At 41.0% G+C, this 15,810-nt stretch overlaps 1 protein-coding gene across 2 annotated transcripts in view; it reads right to left on the bottom strand.

Moving 5' to 3' along the window:
- Positions 1 to 8,569: 8,569 nt before the first annotated feature.
- The window catches only part of DNAAF4 (dynein axonemal assembly factor 4), a 46,743-nt gene continuing 39,502 nt past the window's right edge, over positions 8,570 to 15,810 (bottom strand). For both annotated transcript variants that reach the window (XM_073652995.1, XM_073652996.1), the window contains exon 9: positions 8,570 to 8,819. In XM_073652995.1, the coding sequence (XP_073509096.1) occupies positions 8,707 to 8,819 (113 nt within the window). In that variant the 3' untranslated portion in view covers positions 8,570 to 8,706. The remainder of the gene's footprint in view (positions 8,820 to 15,810) is intronic.

The following is a 15,810-nucleotide window of genomic DNA, read 5'->3' as shown; positions in this document are numbered from 1 at the left end:
GCTGCTCCACCGCCGCAGCTCACCACCACCCTCCACAGCCTGGAGAACAGCCGAGCCGTGACGCGGGACTGAGCCCTCAAAGTGGGACAGTCCCGCAGAAAACAGGACGGTTGGGAGCTATGACACACACATATACACACACACATATACACACACACACACACACACACATGCACATATACACACACTCTCTCTCCTTAAAGAGTTTGTCCACTACTTAATCATTAATGACTTAGGATAGGTCATCAATGTCTGATCGGCCGGGGTCGGACACCTGGCACCTCCTCCAATCAGCTGTTATCGGCGTCGGTGGCTGTACCTTCTCGAATGCAGAGCTACTCCGTCTTTTGATAGTGGCCGCGGCTGGGTACTACACATCTGCCTGCAATTCAAATCAATAGGGGGCGGATGTGCAGTACTCAGCTGCAGGCGCTACAAGCACAAGGAGCAGCCCCGCAATCCTGCATTTGTGGCCGCCGACACAGATAACAGCTGATCGACGGGGGCGTTTTGTCTCGTACCCTGACTGATCAGACATTGATAATCTATCCTAAGGAAAGATCATCAATGATAAAGTAGTGGACAACCTCTTTAACATTGAGATTGCTGCACCAAGAAGGAAAAGTTATGGAATTCTGGACCTCACAGAATGGACAGACATATTAACAATATGCAAATGACGAAAAAAGCTCATTTTGTTCTTTTAAACAATTTTAAAATGAATGTGTGATCAGAAAATTACTAGTGATGAGCGAGTATGCATGGTTCACTACCGAGTATCTTCAGAGTACTCGGTGATATGTTTGAATCACTCCCGTGTGCATGATTTGCAGCTGTTTGACAGCTTTAATACATGTGAGGAATGCTTAAGAAACAAGCAATCTTCACATGTATTAAAGCTGTCAAACAGTCGCAAATCATGCACACGGGAGTGATTCAAACATATCACCGAGTACGCTGAAGATACTGGGTACTCACCCGAGCATACTCGTTGAAAGGGTTAACAGAACATACTCGCTCATCACTAAAAATTACCTATTAAATAAATCAGGTTTTTTTGTTAATGCATTTTTTAAAACGCTTTTTACAAGGTTTTTTTCATATCACAATCTATTAAAAAACAAAATTAGTAATCTTGCAATTTTCACACTAATCAACAGGGCTCTTTTAGACTCACATTTTCTGTCCCTGCAGAAAGAGTTTTCTGCAGACTCCTTATCAGCAGAGGCAGGATTACAATGACAGGTAACACTTTTATATACAGCTGATAACACATATAAAAATTACACATAATTGGTATCGCCATGTCCAGAATGACCTAATCCCTAAAACTATCCCATTATTTACTGTACGGTGTAAACCATAAAAGAAGAATAAAAAAAACACTGCAAAAATATAACATTTTCATCATAATGTAACACAAAGAAATGTAATAAATAAGTGACCACAAAGTCATGTATAAAAAAAAATGGTATCACTGAGAAAGTAATCTCATTCCACACAAAAAAACAAGCTCTCATTTGGTAAAAAAATAAAAAAGTTATAGCTATCAGAAATGGCATCGCAAAAAAAACCAAATTATTCTTTGCAAAAAATAGTTTTTAGTGTATAAAAGTAGCAAAACATAAAAAAACAATATCAGTGTGGTATCACTGTAATAGTACTGACTGAAAGAAAAATGTTTCCTTATCACTTTTCCCGCACAATGAACAGCGTAAAAAAATAAAAACAATTTATGAGTTGCTGTTTTTTTGTTCACTTTGCTACACAAAAATAAAAAAGAATGTTGCCTATAAAAGAATGGTACCTATAAAAACTTCAAGTCATCCCTCAAAAAAACAAACCCAAACAGCTCTATCGGCAGAAACTTATTGTATATAAACTTATATAAACTTATAACTCTCATAATTTTGTGATGCAAAAACTAAAACTTTTTTTTGTAAAACAAGTATTATTAGTGTGGAAAAGAAAAAATATAAAAAAAATTGTATAATTTTGTCATCACTGTAATCATACTGACCTGAAGAATGAACAGTTGAAATAAGGTGTAAAACAATTCCTGAATTGCTGCTTATTTGTTCATTTTGTCTCCTAAAAATCTGAATAAAAAGCCATTAATAACTGATGTGTTCAAAGAGCACTAATAAAAACCGCAACATAACAAGTCTACTCAGATCTGTCAGCTGAAAAATAGAAGTTTCCCCATCTTACAAAGCAACGTGACTCCTACTTCCCCCCGTACCAGTCTATCTTTTAGTTTGTTTACTGTAGTGATATTCTTATTTTGTATGTAACCCCCTTATGTACAGCGCCATGGAATCAATGGCGCTATATAAATTAATAATAATAATAATAATTTCAAGTGTTTATTTCTGTTACTGTTGATGATTATGGCTTACAGCCAATGAAAATACAAAGGTCATTATCTCAGTAAATTGGAATAATAAACAAAAACACCTGCTAAGACTTCCTAAGCATTTAAAAAGGTCCCTTAGTCTGTTTCAGTAGGCTCCACAATCATGGGGAAGACTGTCGACTTGACAGATGTCCAGAAGGCAGTCATTGACACTAAGAAAATGCAAAGTAAATTTTGCATTTCATTTGGAAATCAAGGTCCCAGAGTCTGGAGGAAGAGTGGAGTGGCCACAATCCAAGCTGCTTGAGGTCTAGTGTGAAGTTTCCACAATCAGTGATGGTTTGGGGAGCCATGTCATCTGCTGGTGTAGGTCCACTGTGTTTTATCAAGACCAAAGTCAGCGCAGCCGTCTACCAGGGAATTTTAGAGCACTTCATGCTTCCCTCTGCCGACAAGCTTTTTGGTGATGGAAATTTCATTCTCCAGCAGGACTTGGCACCTGTCCACACTGCCAAAAGTACCAATACCTGGTTTACAAACATCAGTATCACTGTGCTTGATTGGCCAGCAAACTCGCCCGACCTTAACCCCATAGAGAATCTATGGGGTATTGTCAAGAGGAAGATGAGACACCAGACCCAACAATGCAGACGAGCTTCCATAACACCTCAGCAGTGCCACAGGCTGATCCCCTCCATGCCACGCCGCATTGATGCAGTAATTGATGCAAAAGGAGCCCTGACCAAGTATTGAGTGCATTTACTGAACATACATTTCAGTAGGCCAACATTTCGGATTTTAAAATCATTTTTCAAGCTGTTGTTATAAAGTATTCTAATTTACTGAGATAATGACTTTTGTGTTTTCATTGGCTGTAAGCCATAATCATCAACATTAACAGAAATAAGCACTTGAAATAGATCCCTCTGTTTGTAATGACTCTATATAATATATGAATTTCACTTTTTGTATTGAAGAACTGAAATAAATTAACTTTTTGATATTTTAATTTAGTGAGATGCACCCCTATATGGCATTGCTGCCACAGGGAGAACCCACTCATAGGGGTCCTCCTGGATTAATCATTGATGACCTATTCGATGGTTCGTTCATCAATATGAGATCAGTGGGGATCTGAAACCTGGCACGCCCACTATTCAGCTCAAAAAATGATCCAGAAGCCTCTGGAACTAAGCATTGTACAGCCAACACATCAGCATCGGGCTGGAATACTTTTCAGATGATTGGTGCAGGTGTGAGACCCCCACCGATCTCCTATTGAGATAGGTCATCAACTGGTAAGTCCTAGACAAAAATGTACAGTCATTTTTCATTTTCGGGCAGCCAGTAATAAATTGTGGGAAAATCCATGGAATAATAATGCTCATTACACCCGTACGTGAACTGTAGTTTCTAAAAAGGGGTCACTTTGAGGGGTGTCTAAGCTATTCTGGTACCTTGGGGGCTCTGCAAGTGGTGCCACAAACTATTACTGCCAAATTTGTGTTCCAGAAGCCAAATAGCGATTCTTCCCTTCCAAGTTCTATACTACAAATCACAGTTTCCAATCACATTCATGAAATTGCTTTATAAATTGTACTTTCCATTTACTCCTATTACCCCTTGTGAAAAATTTGGGGATAAAATAACGTTTTTGTGGAAAAAAAATTAATTGTTTATTTCCACAACACAGCATTATAAAATTCTATGAAGCACCTGTGGGTTCAAAATGCTCCTCACTCCCCTAAATGAATTTCATGAGGAGTGTAGGAACCAAAATGGGGTCGCATTTGGAAGTTTTCTGCCCTTGGGTGCGGGGTAAATGTGGCATAGCACCTGCAATCTTTTTCTGCTGCCCTTATGAAAAGGAAATATTTTGGTCTGAAACAACATTTTTGTGGAAAAGACGTCATTTTTAATTTTTACATCCCAATGTTGTAAACTTTTATAAATCATCTGTCAGTCCAAAAAGATCACCACGCCATTAGATGTATACCCTGAGGAGGGCGTGGATTCCAAAATGGGGTCACACGTGGGGCATTTCTGTTATTTTGACAGCTTGAGGGCTCTGCTAATGTGATGTTTCTCTTCAGTGCCCTGCCGTGTGCCCAGACAGTAGACTCCAACCCCAAATGAGGCATCAGCGTTTTCAAGTAGACATTGCTTAATGCAATTTTGGGTGCTCTTTCTCTCATTACATTTTGAGGCTAAAGCAACATTTTAGTTGAAAGAATATAATTTTTTATTTTTTCATGTAATTTTGCATTAATGCCTGTGCTTAAGGGTTAACAAGCTTCCTGAATGCAGTTTTGAATAGGTTGAGGGGTGCACTTTCTAAAATGTTATCACTTTTGCTGGTTTTCTGAGGTATAGGCCCTTCTGTCACTTCAAAACTGAATAGGAATAGAAAATAATAGAAATTCAAAAGTATGAAAATTGCAAATGTTTCTAAATTTCCCCCAACCTTCCGATATTTCCATAAATAAACGCAAAGTTTATCAACCTAAATTTACTACTATAATGAAGTACAATGTGTCACGAAAAAAACCCAATCACTGGGATTGGAAGAGGCACTCCAGAGTTATTACTACATAAAGTGACACATCAGCTTCGAAAAATAGGGTTCCGTCAGGAAGGAGAAAACCGGCTTCGCCAGTAAGGGGTTGATACAATCGGAGGAATAATGTGCAGAGTTTTCCCCACTCATTACTACGGGTGAAATTTGAATCAGAAACAGTGAAAGAATTGACCTGTTCCTGTTTCACTTACTTTTTTTTAGGGGAATGGACATGGTGTTGGCTGACATAGTAAAGCCACCCCTCCTAATACATTCCCAGATCTCACATATATCAGTGCACTAACATGACAAATGTTTATTTTTATCATAATAATTTTACTTCTTTCATATTTCTTTTGTCATTTCGTAATATAGACTTTTAATTTACTGGAAGAAAATGTCTTCATTCCAAGGGTCACCCGTCCTTCCCGAAACCCAGAAGAAGGAGAATAGTGGATCCTCCAGTATGATCCTCGGTAACCCTGTGTTCTCCTGTACCATGAATCCCAGCACTTCCACAAGCAACGTATTCCAGGCCAGACCAGAAAGCATCCTGTTCAGAACGACCTCCAGAGAATATGGTGCTATACGACCATCCTATGAAATGGCACCATGTTACCACTACCCTGTCTCTCAGCAGTTTTCAGAACACCTGGGTACCTGTGGCATGTACAGGAATCACTCTCTGAACACGGTGCTTGACAAGAGCAGGGTGCACGACTGTATGCACTTACACAATACATTATAATTCATTTTCATCATAGAAGAACACAAACGATTCCTGTACATTCTCTCTAGATTTGTATTTTTGATGACTGTTCTGCAATATTGGAATAATAATCTGCAATATAAAATGTAATAAATGGAGACTTCTACCACCAATCAACTTGTTTATTTCAATTATAATTACGCTTACATATAGGTGCAAAGCTATAACAAGCAGATGGCTTCCCATGACTTTTCATGGGTTAATGAAGTATAACATATGGTCACTTTGTCAGCCTAGAACAATAAACTAGTCAGTGCGAAATACTCCAACCCATAATGGTCAGTATTTCTTTTTCCACACTTTAAGTTCTTACTTTAAGTTGATTTTGACTGCCATTATTATTGTAGTAGCAGTGCGTTCTGATACGTACATAGAGATATAGGGTGCGATGTGCTCCCCTACTGCACCTGTGTTATACACGGTCCTGTTACAGTGAAGCAAAGCTCACATATAGGTATTCATTTCTAAACTTTGTTCATTGTCATAAGCCACGATAGTCACTGCCATCCTTTATGGTATAGTAATGACGGGTAACTATTAGTTAAGTTTTAGTGGCCACTTTTTAAATTTGACAAACCCTTCAGTCTGTGGTCAGTCTCAAAGCCTGAATCCACTTCCTCTGAGAAAAGGGATGCCACATTGGGGATCTACGCTTCCCTCTAACGTAAAGGGGTCAGTATAGTTTTTTTTTTACAGAATGGCTACTCTGCCAGGTCAAATATATGTCTTTTAGCTCCTTGTTGCTGCACAGCTGCTATTTTATTAGTATTAAAGATAAAAATCACTAATATCCAACATGTTGTGGGCCACCACAGAAACTATATTAAAGGGAATCTGTCTCCACTTTGGAGTTATCAGACCTCTACTATGGGCATACAGGGTATAGAAAAGTAATTCTATACATACCTGTATGGCCCATAGTAGAGGTTTGATTGCAGAGAAATTATAAATTCCGTTTTTCACAGGCTTGGCGTATGGGGTATGCCAAGAAATCCCTGCCTATGTGCTTATTATTCCCCCAAATCCCCACCTATATGCTTAATTATCATATTCCCCCCTCCCCTGCATGTCACAGGGCCCTGTGACGTGCACTGTGCTCCCTCTTGTGCCGGACTTGCGCAAAGCACCACTCACCTATAGCACGCTTTGCTTCATCCCGGCCCAGTCTCTCCGTGCACTGCACTGCAGGTTTCTATTGCGCAGGCGCCAGGGAGTCACTGTCACTTCTCGGCGCCTGCGCAATAGAACCCTGCGGCGCAGAGCACAGGTAGTCGGCGCCGGGATGAAGCAAAGTGCGCTCTATGTGAGCGGTGCTTTGCGCATGTCCGGCACAAGAGGGAGCACAGTGCACGTCACAGGGCCCTGTTTATAAAAACAGATTTCTCTACAATCAAACCTCTACTATGGGCCATACAGTTATGTATAGATTTACTTTTCTATACGCTGCATGGCCATAGTAGAGGTCTGATAACTCCAAAGTGGTGAAAGATTCCCTTTAAAGTAGCTGCGCAGTGTGAGTACTGTCCAAAAAACCTCATCTTAAGGCTGCATACTCATTAGACTAACAGCTGAACCGACTGATTTGGCCAAAAGTCTGTGTATGGGGGTCTTGGCCAGATGATTATCATGGGAGTTAAGGATCCATAATGTCAGATTTCATACTGCTGATACTTTTCTCGAGGGATAAGCTCCTGCCAGAAATATCTTTCAGAAGCTCTCGTAGGGAACACAGGAGCGTTTGGCCGAGCAAAGTGCTCCTGTGTATGGGAGAGCTAGGGTGCAAGATAGCTGCCGGCCAAAACATCGTTCACCCGACACCTATCTAAAATGTATAGAGGGCTTTAAGAGGTCCATACACAAATATTGATGAGCTGACAAATCATCAATATCAGATATTGGGATGGTCAAAACTCAGCAAGCCTCCCACCAATTACCAAATGTAAAAAGCGGAATGCCAGAACTTCAAACTAGTGGCCGCTCTTGGGTACTGAAGACCAGTCCTATTTAAAATGAGTGGAGCTGGTGTGCAGTGCCCATTAAACAGTGTGATGGAGCTGTGGCGTTCCACGTTTAACACTGCTTACATCTAGTACCGTCAGCTGATCAATGAGGGTGTCAGCCCCCCACAATGTGATATTGATGACCTATCCCAAACATAAGTTATCAATATTTGTGCAGTAGAAAATCCCTTTAATTTTCCGGATGGCCAGAGAAACAAAAGGATCAGATATTCTATATGCCTGGTCTCTAAACCTGTCAGGGAAGAGTTGATAGGCTCCTTTTGGCCTCCTTCACACAACTATATTTCCAGCACGAGTGGTATCTTTTTTTTTTCAAGGATATCACACATACCCATTATAACCTATAGTGCTATGCATATATCAGTGTTTTTACATCGACCATCTGCCCTTGCAAAACACACGCAGACATGTCCATTTTTTCCGACAGCACGGATGACAAGGGTCAATACAAGTCAGTGGGTCCATGAAAAACACGGATGGCATCCGTGTACCATCCATGTTTAACATCGCAAAGTATAGGAGAAGCTTTGTAATTTATTTCCTTCTTCGTCCATACAGGAAAAACACGGATGATAAAAACGGACACACTGATGACACTGACACCGGTTTTACAAATATGTGTTTTATACGGATGTGTGAAGAAGGCTTTACATTAGATGATGGCTCTTCCGGCTACTATACACTTTAATACTGGGGGAAACCGTAGCCACATCTGATTTATTTTTTAATGGAATTAGGACTTTTCATGTGATCATCCTTGATAAAGAATAATAAAGAAGAAGAAACATGATCATACTTCCATGTATGATCCAAAGTCTTGAGGTCAGAGATGAGATGTAAAAAGAAATCCCACAATAACACTAATAATTTATTGAAATGATGTAATGTCCTTATATTAATACATACTTATAGCAAAATATAGTTACATGATAAAAATACATTTATATTGCACTCTTGGTATAAATGTACAAATTGTGGAAACAGTGGACAAGAGTATAGGCAATTATACAGGACCTAAACTGGTGCCTTGGATGATCTGTCTAATTTTCTCAGCATCAGATTTCACATTTATGTTGGCAGGGTCAATCTTAATGGCAGCTTCATAGTCCTGTAGACCTGCAGAGTAGAATAAGAACATTATTGCCCTCGCTATAATGGACATCTTTCTGTATATTTCTATAATTTGTTTTCACTTTCTTCAAACAAATATTTCTCCCATTAACATGTTGTACTCCTCTATGATGGATGCAATCAAAACATCATATCTTTTATAACATGAAGTAACTCTCCTACCCATACACCACAACTGGGAGAAACCATCTATAAAAGCAGTTTGACCATGTTGAACTAGCTACACAACGCATTAGTGGCTGCAGAGCTGAATTTTTTAATCTCTGCTCTGCGTAGCAGAGATTTTAGTGTGTAAAGTTTATGTTGTAGTTCAACTGGGCATTACCAGAGATTTGTCTCTGGAGGCGGGTACTTCTTCACCTGCTTGATGTTGCCTACTTATATTGGGCAACCTCATGCAGGTGAAGAAGTACACACCCCAATATAAGCAGGCAACCTCATGCAGGGGAGAAAAGAACACGCCCTCCTCTCCTCACTGATCTCTGCAACTACTGTGTGGAGATACAGCAGAGTTATGTATCATTATAAACACTTCCCAATCTCATCTCATAGCAGTCAGTGTGGAGGAAGCTGACAGCACTGTGAGATAGGAGATAGGAGCCAGAAGGGTTTGCAGTGATATAATAAAAAGCAGAATTAAATTTGATCTGTTGGTTTGGCCCACCACAACAGTCACGGTCTCTCATGTGGCCCCTTGGAAAAATTAATTGCCCACCCCTGCTGTGGAATAGCCACATCTATCCATTTACAACAATTTTGAAGGGCACACTTAATTGCTGTAGGCCCCACTGCTGAGCTCACATCAAATTTTTAAATTAAATCATGGTCAAGCATGCACCTTGCCATTTTAAGGTCTTTGGGGCTGATGAACACAGCCAACTGCAGTTTTGATAAGAATCACTGTTTTATCCACAGCAAATCTATCAGTTTTCTGACTGCTGAGCTCAGTATAACCCTGTCCACACGACTGATTGGCAGCTTCCTGGGTACGTTGTGCATAGGCAGAAAGCTTCCAATTAATATTGGGGGCAGGGTTATACAAAGCTCATAAATATGGAGGACTACATGGCAGCAGGTTTGCTAGTCTTCTAGTGATAATCTCCTGCTGATAAAGCAGTGATTTTCTCAAAACTACAGCAAGTAGCCCAGTAAGTGACACATCGCTGGAGTCAGGGTCTCTGTCCCTACATTATGCTGCTCTCAGATTAGGTAGCAAAAACCTGGTGACAGATTCCCTTTAATTGAAGCAGCATCATGTGTGTGCAACAGCCACTCCATTCAAAGTTCTCTGCAGTGAAGAGGAAGGGAGGGCTCTCAGGAACCTTGTGCCAGTGATTGGGGGGGTACCAGCGATCAGATATGTCTATACCTAAATAACTATTGTGAGAAAACCCCTTTAGCTACAACTTTCAACATTAGAGTAGAAATGGAGCATGGAGCCACATACTAATAAATCGGAAGGGATAGCAATAGGAAAGTTAGTTATTATAAGTTGTCTTGTAGTGGCCATTGTTGGAAACAATGGAACGAGCAGCCATTGTCACTTTTCAATCAGCTTTTTTTTGTATCATCTTTAATGTCTTGGCACAATAGAAAGCGGTGAGACTTGAGTAATTGTAGACTGGTGACTTGGTAGAATAGCGAATGATTGTTTCCTTTGTATCGATCATAGGTAGTTTTACGCAATGTTTCATTTTTCTGCATACAGTGGATTACCGAGAAGTTGAAGCACTCCATAATGTGCTCATGTGAAAATATACAATACAGTGCTCGAGTGATGTCAGTGACTTTCTGTAGTTATTGTGCTGTCGGGCGACACTGCTCCGTTGCACAAACTCATCTCAAGCAATACAAAGAAAATAGCTTTATTCAGGAAAACCTTGAAAAGTCTCATTTTGTTCTATTCAATGTCGGAAGTCCTTGAGGAAGAGCGGTTTCTTGCATCTGCACTTTTTCCAACAAGTAATTGCAGAAGGCAAAGATTAATAAAGATGACCTTTGAGAGAATATGGGGAGCATGTGAACAATACATCTCTTTATCTTGCTTTAAAAGGCAATGCATACATTCCTGGATTCACAAGATGCCCTGCTTTAATAAGACCACTCAAACATCAAACTTATTTACAGAGAAAAAAAAAAAGGATAAATATCGATCAAGAAAAACTGTTGAACAAGAATGTGATATTGTCCAAAGTTCTCCAAACGTCATTTTATATAGAATGTAAGTACTTCCATTTGCTAGTTTAACAAAACCCGAGCACCATGCACATTAACACCTTTATTTCTGCTCATCTGTTTCCAGGTTCTACCACATGTCCCTCCAACTAAAAGGTGCCCATACAGCTTAGGCCTGGTTCACTTACTTACTGAGCTCTATGCTGAGCACAGAATCAGGATTTCAATCTACATCCACAAAAAGGATATCGATATAGTCCCATGTATAAGTAAATGTCACATACAGCATATCATAAAGACCCTAAGGCTATGTTCACACATTGCGTCTTTGCTGCATTTTTTTCTGCAGGCAAAACCTGTTTTCTTGGCAGTAAAGAAGTGGCTTATAAAAAGCAGGTTTTGCTGCGTTTTTCAGGATCTCAAAGTTCAGCTTTGCTTCCACCACAGAAGCATGAACACAGGTCACCAATGCAAGACATATGTGAAACCATAAAACCATTTTTGGAAAAAGGGCAATTTGATCTAATTATTTAGTGGAAAAGGATTTTTAATGTCTGAAAATATAGTGACTATTCTGAACAAAAAAATTCATACGAGTTCATGAAAAAATACACAATTGAAAATGTAACAGCAGGGGGAGGTGAATTGATCAGGAATGGTTTACCACAGACAATGGCAGAGCATTGAGTTTGTATGACACTACTTACTTTCACACTTTGGTCAGTCATTTATTGGTCATGCATTGTTTCATTTCACACATTGATCAGGCAATGTTTACCTTTACACATTGGTTGGGCATGGATTTGCTCAAGCTTCGTTTACTTTATGCATATCACTAATTTAAGTAAACTCTACTAATCCTAACTGCCATTCTCAGGTGAGGACACCAAGACATTACGGTTTAAACTTGGGAAAAAATCACAAAAATAAATGTGTTTCACATACTGCTGTACTTGCTTTTTTTCACTAAAAACGCAGCAAAACCTGATACCTGCATTTTTTGCTATGTTTTTGTTGCGTGTTTGCACTTGCTCATTGCTTCTATGGGTGAAAAAATGCTGAAAGAAGTGACATGCTGCAGTTTTTGAAAAACGCAGCAGCTTTCCAATTCAGTCAGGAAAAAAAAATGTGTGTGCATGAGATTTCTGAAATGCTGGTACTGTAAAACGCAGCTTGTAATATGCATAAAACACACAGCAAAAACGCAACGTGTGAACATTGCCTAACATGAGAAACATGACTAAGACCATACATAAATGCAAAAAAGAAAAAAACTTTATTGAAAAATAGATCAAAACATAAAAAGTACAGTTCAATGAATCCATAGAAGGTTAAGGATGGTACAATGCAGATGGGCATGCATGAAGAAAAGAGGAGTAGATGAATGAAGTATCATGCTGTACTTAGCGAGAACATCAATAGTATCCAACCAATGTTGTGCTAAGAGCCCAACACAAAAAACGAAGATATCGACAAAATAAATTGGTTTTTAAATAAATATGGAAAAAGGGGTGTACAAGAAAAGAGGGACTATCAATAAATTTGAACACATTTGGGCTCCGTGGATTGACGAGTCAGGACTAGCGTCAGGTATTGCTTCTATGCATATTTCAGGTGTAATTATAGGCGGATTATAATGAGGGCAATCTGGGCTACCGCCCGGGACCCAGGGCTCCAGGTGGGCCCATGGCCAGACTGCCCTCATTATAATGTTTTATGTGCCGCCACTGGCGAGTTGGGCAGGGCGACTGCACTGTACCTTTTAGACGCCGGCCACATCAGAGGAAGGCATACATGCCCCCTGCACTGAACACAGCGTCTCCGGGACTGACATCACACAGCAGCGCCTGGAGCTGCATCATCCTGCCGGAGAGGAGCTCGTGCATCAGACCTAGTGGACGGCAGTAAATACGAGGTCAGGCCCGGGCAGGATGTCTGGAGTGAGGTGGAGGCTGCAGAACGCTGCTCACCTGATAAGTGCACACAGGATTCCATAGTGTAGGGTCCATGGCCGCTCTGCTGGGGCTCTGTGTGACTTATTGCAGGAGTCTGACCTTTGCCACAGATCAGGTCACTCTGGGTCATCGGCTCCAGCGTCACCAGATCTGCAGGAAAATTCAGAGTCCTGCAATAAATCACAGCCCCAGCAGAGCGACCACAGACCTCGCATACGGGATCCTGCACTGACTGATCTACTCTCAACCCTGCAGGACATCACATACTATACTGCTCCAATTATAATATGTGAGGTCCTGTAGGCACGTGTGATCAGTACAGTGTATATCCCTGTACATAATATACCACATCTAGTATACAGATTACTGTATGGTATACTGTGGTACAGACATTAGATGGGATATAATAATGTGTATAGTATAGAACATCCGATATCTGTATCACAGTATATCATACTAGTTATTGAATTTTAGGGCTGTCCATAATTGCGACCCTCGCTGTTTCAAAGTGCGGGGGATAGACGTGATACATTTGGGTTCACGGGGCGGCAATGTCAAAAAGATTTTGGCGCAGGTTGAAGCTAAGTGGATAGTAACACTTGGGACATTGTCGCCCCGTGGACTTAATGAGTCCCTCTCTTTTTCCTCCTTTTTGTGATGTTGGTCTTTTCTGGTTGATTTTAATTTTAATTTATACAATTCACCCTCTCCCTGTTACCCTCACTGTGTTCGAGGGATATACATGTTTGTCTGGGGTTATATCTGTCTTCATGTTTTTCCTTTTTTGTTTGGTTTTAAATTAATTTTGTGTTTTTAACTGTATACATTTCTCAGTTTTCTTTTAGATAACAATATAACTCTTCTCTTAGCACCCTATCGGATCAATCTTCATTTATTTCAATATGATTATGTGATGCAGATGCTCCATAGAAATTAAGGATGGGATGACAGAAATATGGAAAAAGACAAAGAAAAGGGCCTGATGGATAAATTGTCATGGATATGGTGTCATGATAGGAAATTTCCTGTTTAATTCCTGCCTTGCCTTCCTTGGTTCTTGTGTACATTTACTTTGTTGTATGCACTGCTGCCCTGGGACGTGGTGCGCATGCGCCGGCCTCCCTGCTGGTGGGCGCGCCTCCGGCTGTCATTATGACGTCCGCGCACGGTCGGGCACCTCCGCTCTATGAGCGGCGTGCCCGCGCGTGCGCGATGATGTCTTGACGGCTTGGGGGCGTGGCCTGGCGCGGGTTACGGCGGGCGCATGCGCCGGCGTCGCGTCGCTAGGGCACCAGTGCATGCCCCCATCACACATGTGACCGGTCACGTGATTGCTCACGTGACCGGCACTAATGATTTAAAAAGGGTGCTTGTCCCTCTCTATCTGCACTGCCCCTTGAGAAAGCGGCCGTAATCGCCGCGAAACGCGCGTCGGGGGACGTACTATTTGTCCCAAAGCCCATTTGACTGCCCACCACCACCACCACCCCTGGTAAGAGTAACATCTCCCCCATTGTTTATTTGAGTGTCATGCCCTTTATGGCACTTTATGTTGAAATGTCTAAGAGGTCACTCTCCCCTCCTTTTATTTTGTAGGAGTAGGCGATTGGGGGATGGGAGGGAATATGTGGAGATGCTCTTCTATTTGTCCAACTCTATAGTTTACATTAATATGCACGCTGCACCTTAATTGATGGGTCTGTCTTTGATGCCTGTTTTTCATTATACTATAGGGCGCCACTAGGCGTTTAAATTTAATGACAGTCCCTCAATCTTGTTATTCCATTGAGATAAATTATTGGTCCATCATTTATGCTATTTTAATCGTATTGGTTGGAAATTCTAGGTGCAGCGGGTTTTCCATTTTTCTCGTGGAGAAATCCCCTCTTATTTTTAGCTACAAGAGTTGTGCTTACTTCTGATTATAGCATCTAATATTGGGGCAGGTCCGTTTGGGCTTATGTGGATAATTCATTGTCCACCTTGCCTTTTCACTTGTTCTTCATCAATTTTCTTTTGTTTTTCTGATTATAAGATTTGTCTTAACTGTGTTAATAAAATATGTGTCTCTTTCTAAAAAACCATGATGACTCTGTTTTTCTCTTAGTAAAAAAATGTTGCCTTGGAGTCGGTATTTGAGGGTGTTGGGGGGGATTATTTTCCCTTGCCTACGCTCAATTTATAGTATTTGGGCTATTTTTCTAATTGAACCCATTTACGCCCGGGTGGCGAGCATTTTTCTTGGTACATTTCCGGCACCATTTTTTTTTTTAGGACACTGTCTACTAATTTGCATATACAGTGTCTTCAATAAAATGGTGCCGGATAGCGTGGTAAGCGCATGCGATGACTCCGGCACCATTTTATTGAAGTATTGTGCTACAAAATTAAAGGGATCCTTTCATCAGAAATAACGCTATTACCCTGCATATATAACAGTTAATCTGCAGATTAACAATATTACTATGCTGCCCAGCAGCTGAATGCAGCGGGGAGAAAATTAACTCTATTCTCCTCGCCAGGATTCGGTTTCAATCATGGGGGTGGGACGGTGCCGGTTCGGTCACCAATCTGAGTATACAGAGCGTCCCCTATAACTGCGCCCCCAGCACTGACTGACACTGGCTCTACATTGAGGCCGGCTGTCAGTCAGGGCCGGGGTTACATCGGCCGCTCTGTATTCTCAAAGCTATGACTGAACCAGCAGAGGGCCAGACCCCATGACAAACCGTACGTTCCCCCATCCCAGTGTATGCTCCCCCATCCCAGTGTATGCTCCCCCGTCCCAGTGTATGCTCCCCCGTCCCAGTGTATGCTCCCCCGTCCCAGTGTATGCTCCCCTTATC

Source organism: Phyllobates terribilis, unplaced genomic scaffold, assembly GCF_046119375.1.
Source record: "Phyllobates terribilis strain yellow unplaced genomic scaffold, ASM4611937v1 Scaffold_11__3_contigs__length_659146591, whole genome shotgun sequence".
In the NCBI taxonomy this organism is placed as follows: domain Eukaryota; kingdom Metazoa; phylum Chordata; class Amphibia; order Anura; family Dendrobatidae; genus Phyllobates; species Phyllobates terribilis.
The sequence above is the reverse complement of the archived record's forward strand: the minus strand, read 5'-3'. Positions and strand labels throughout refer to the sequence as shown.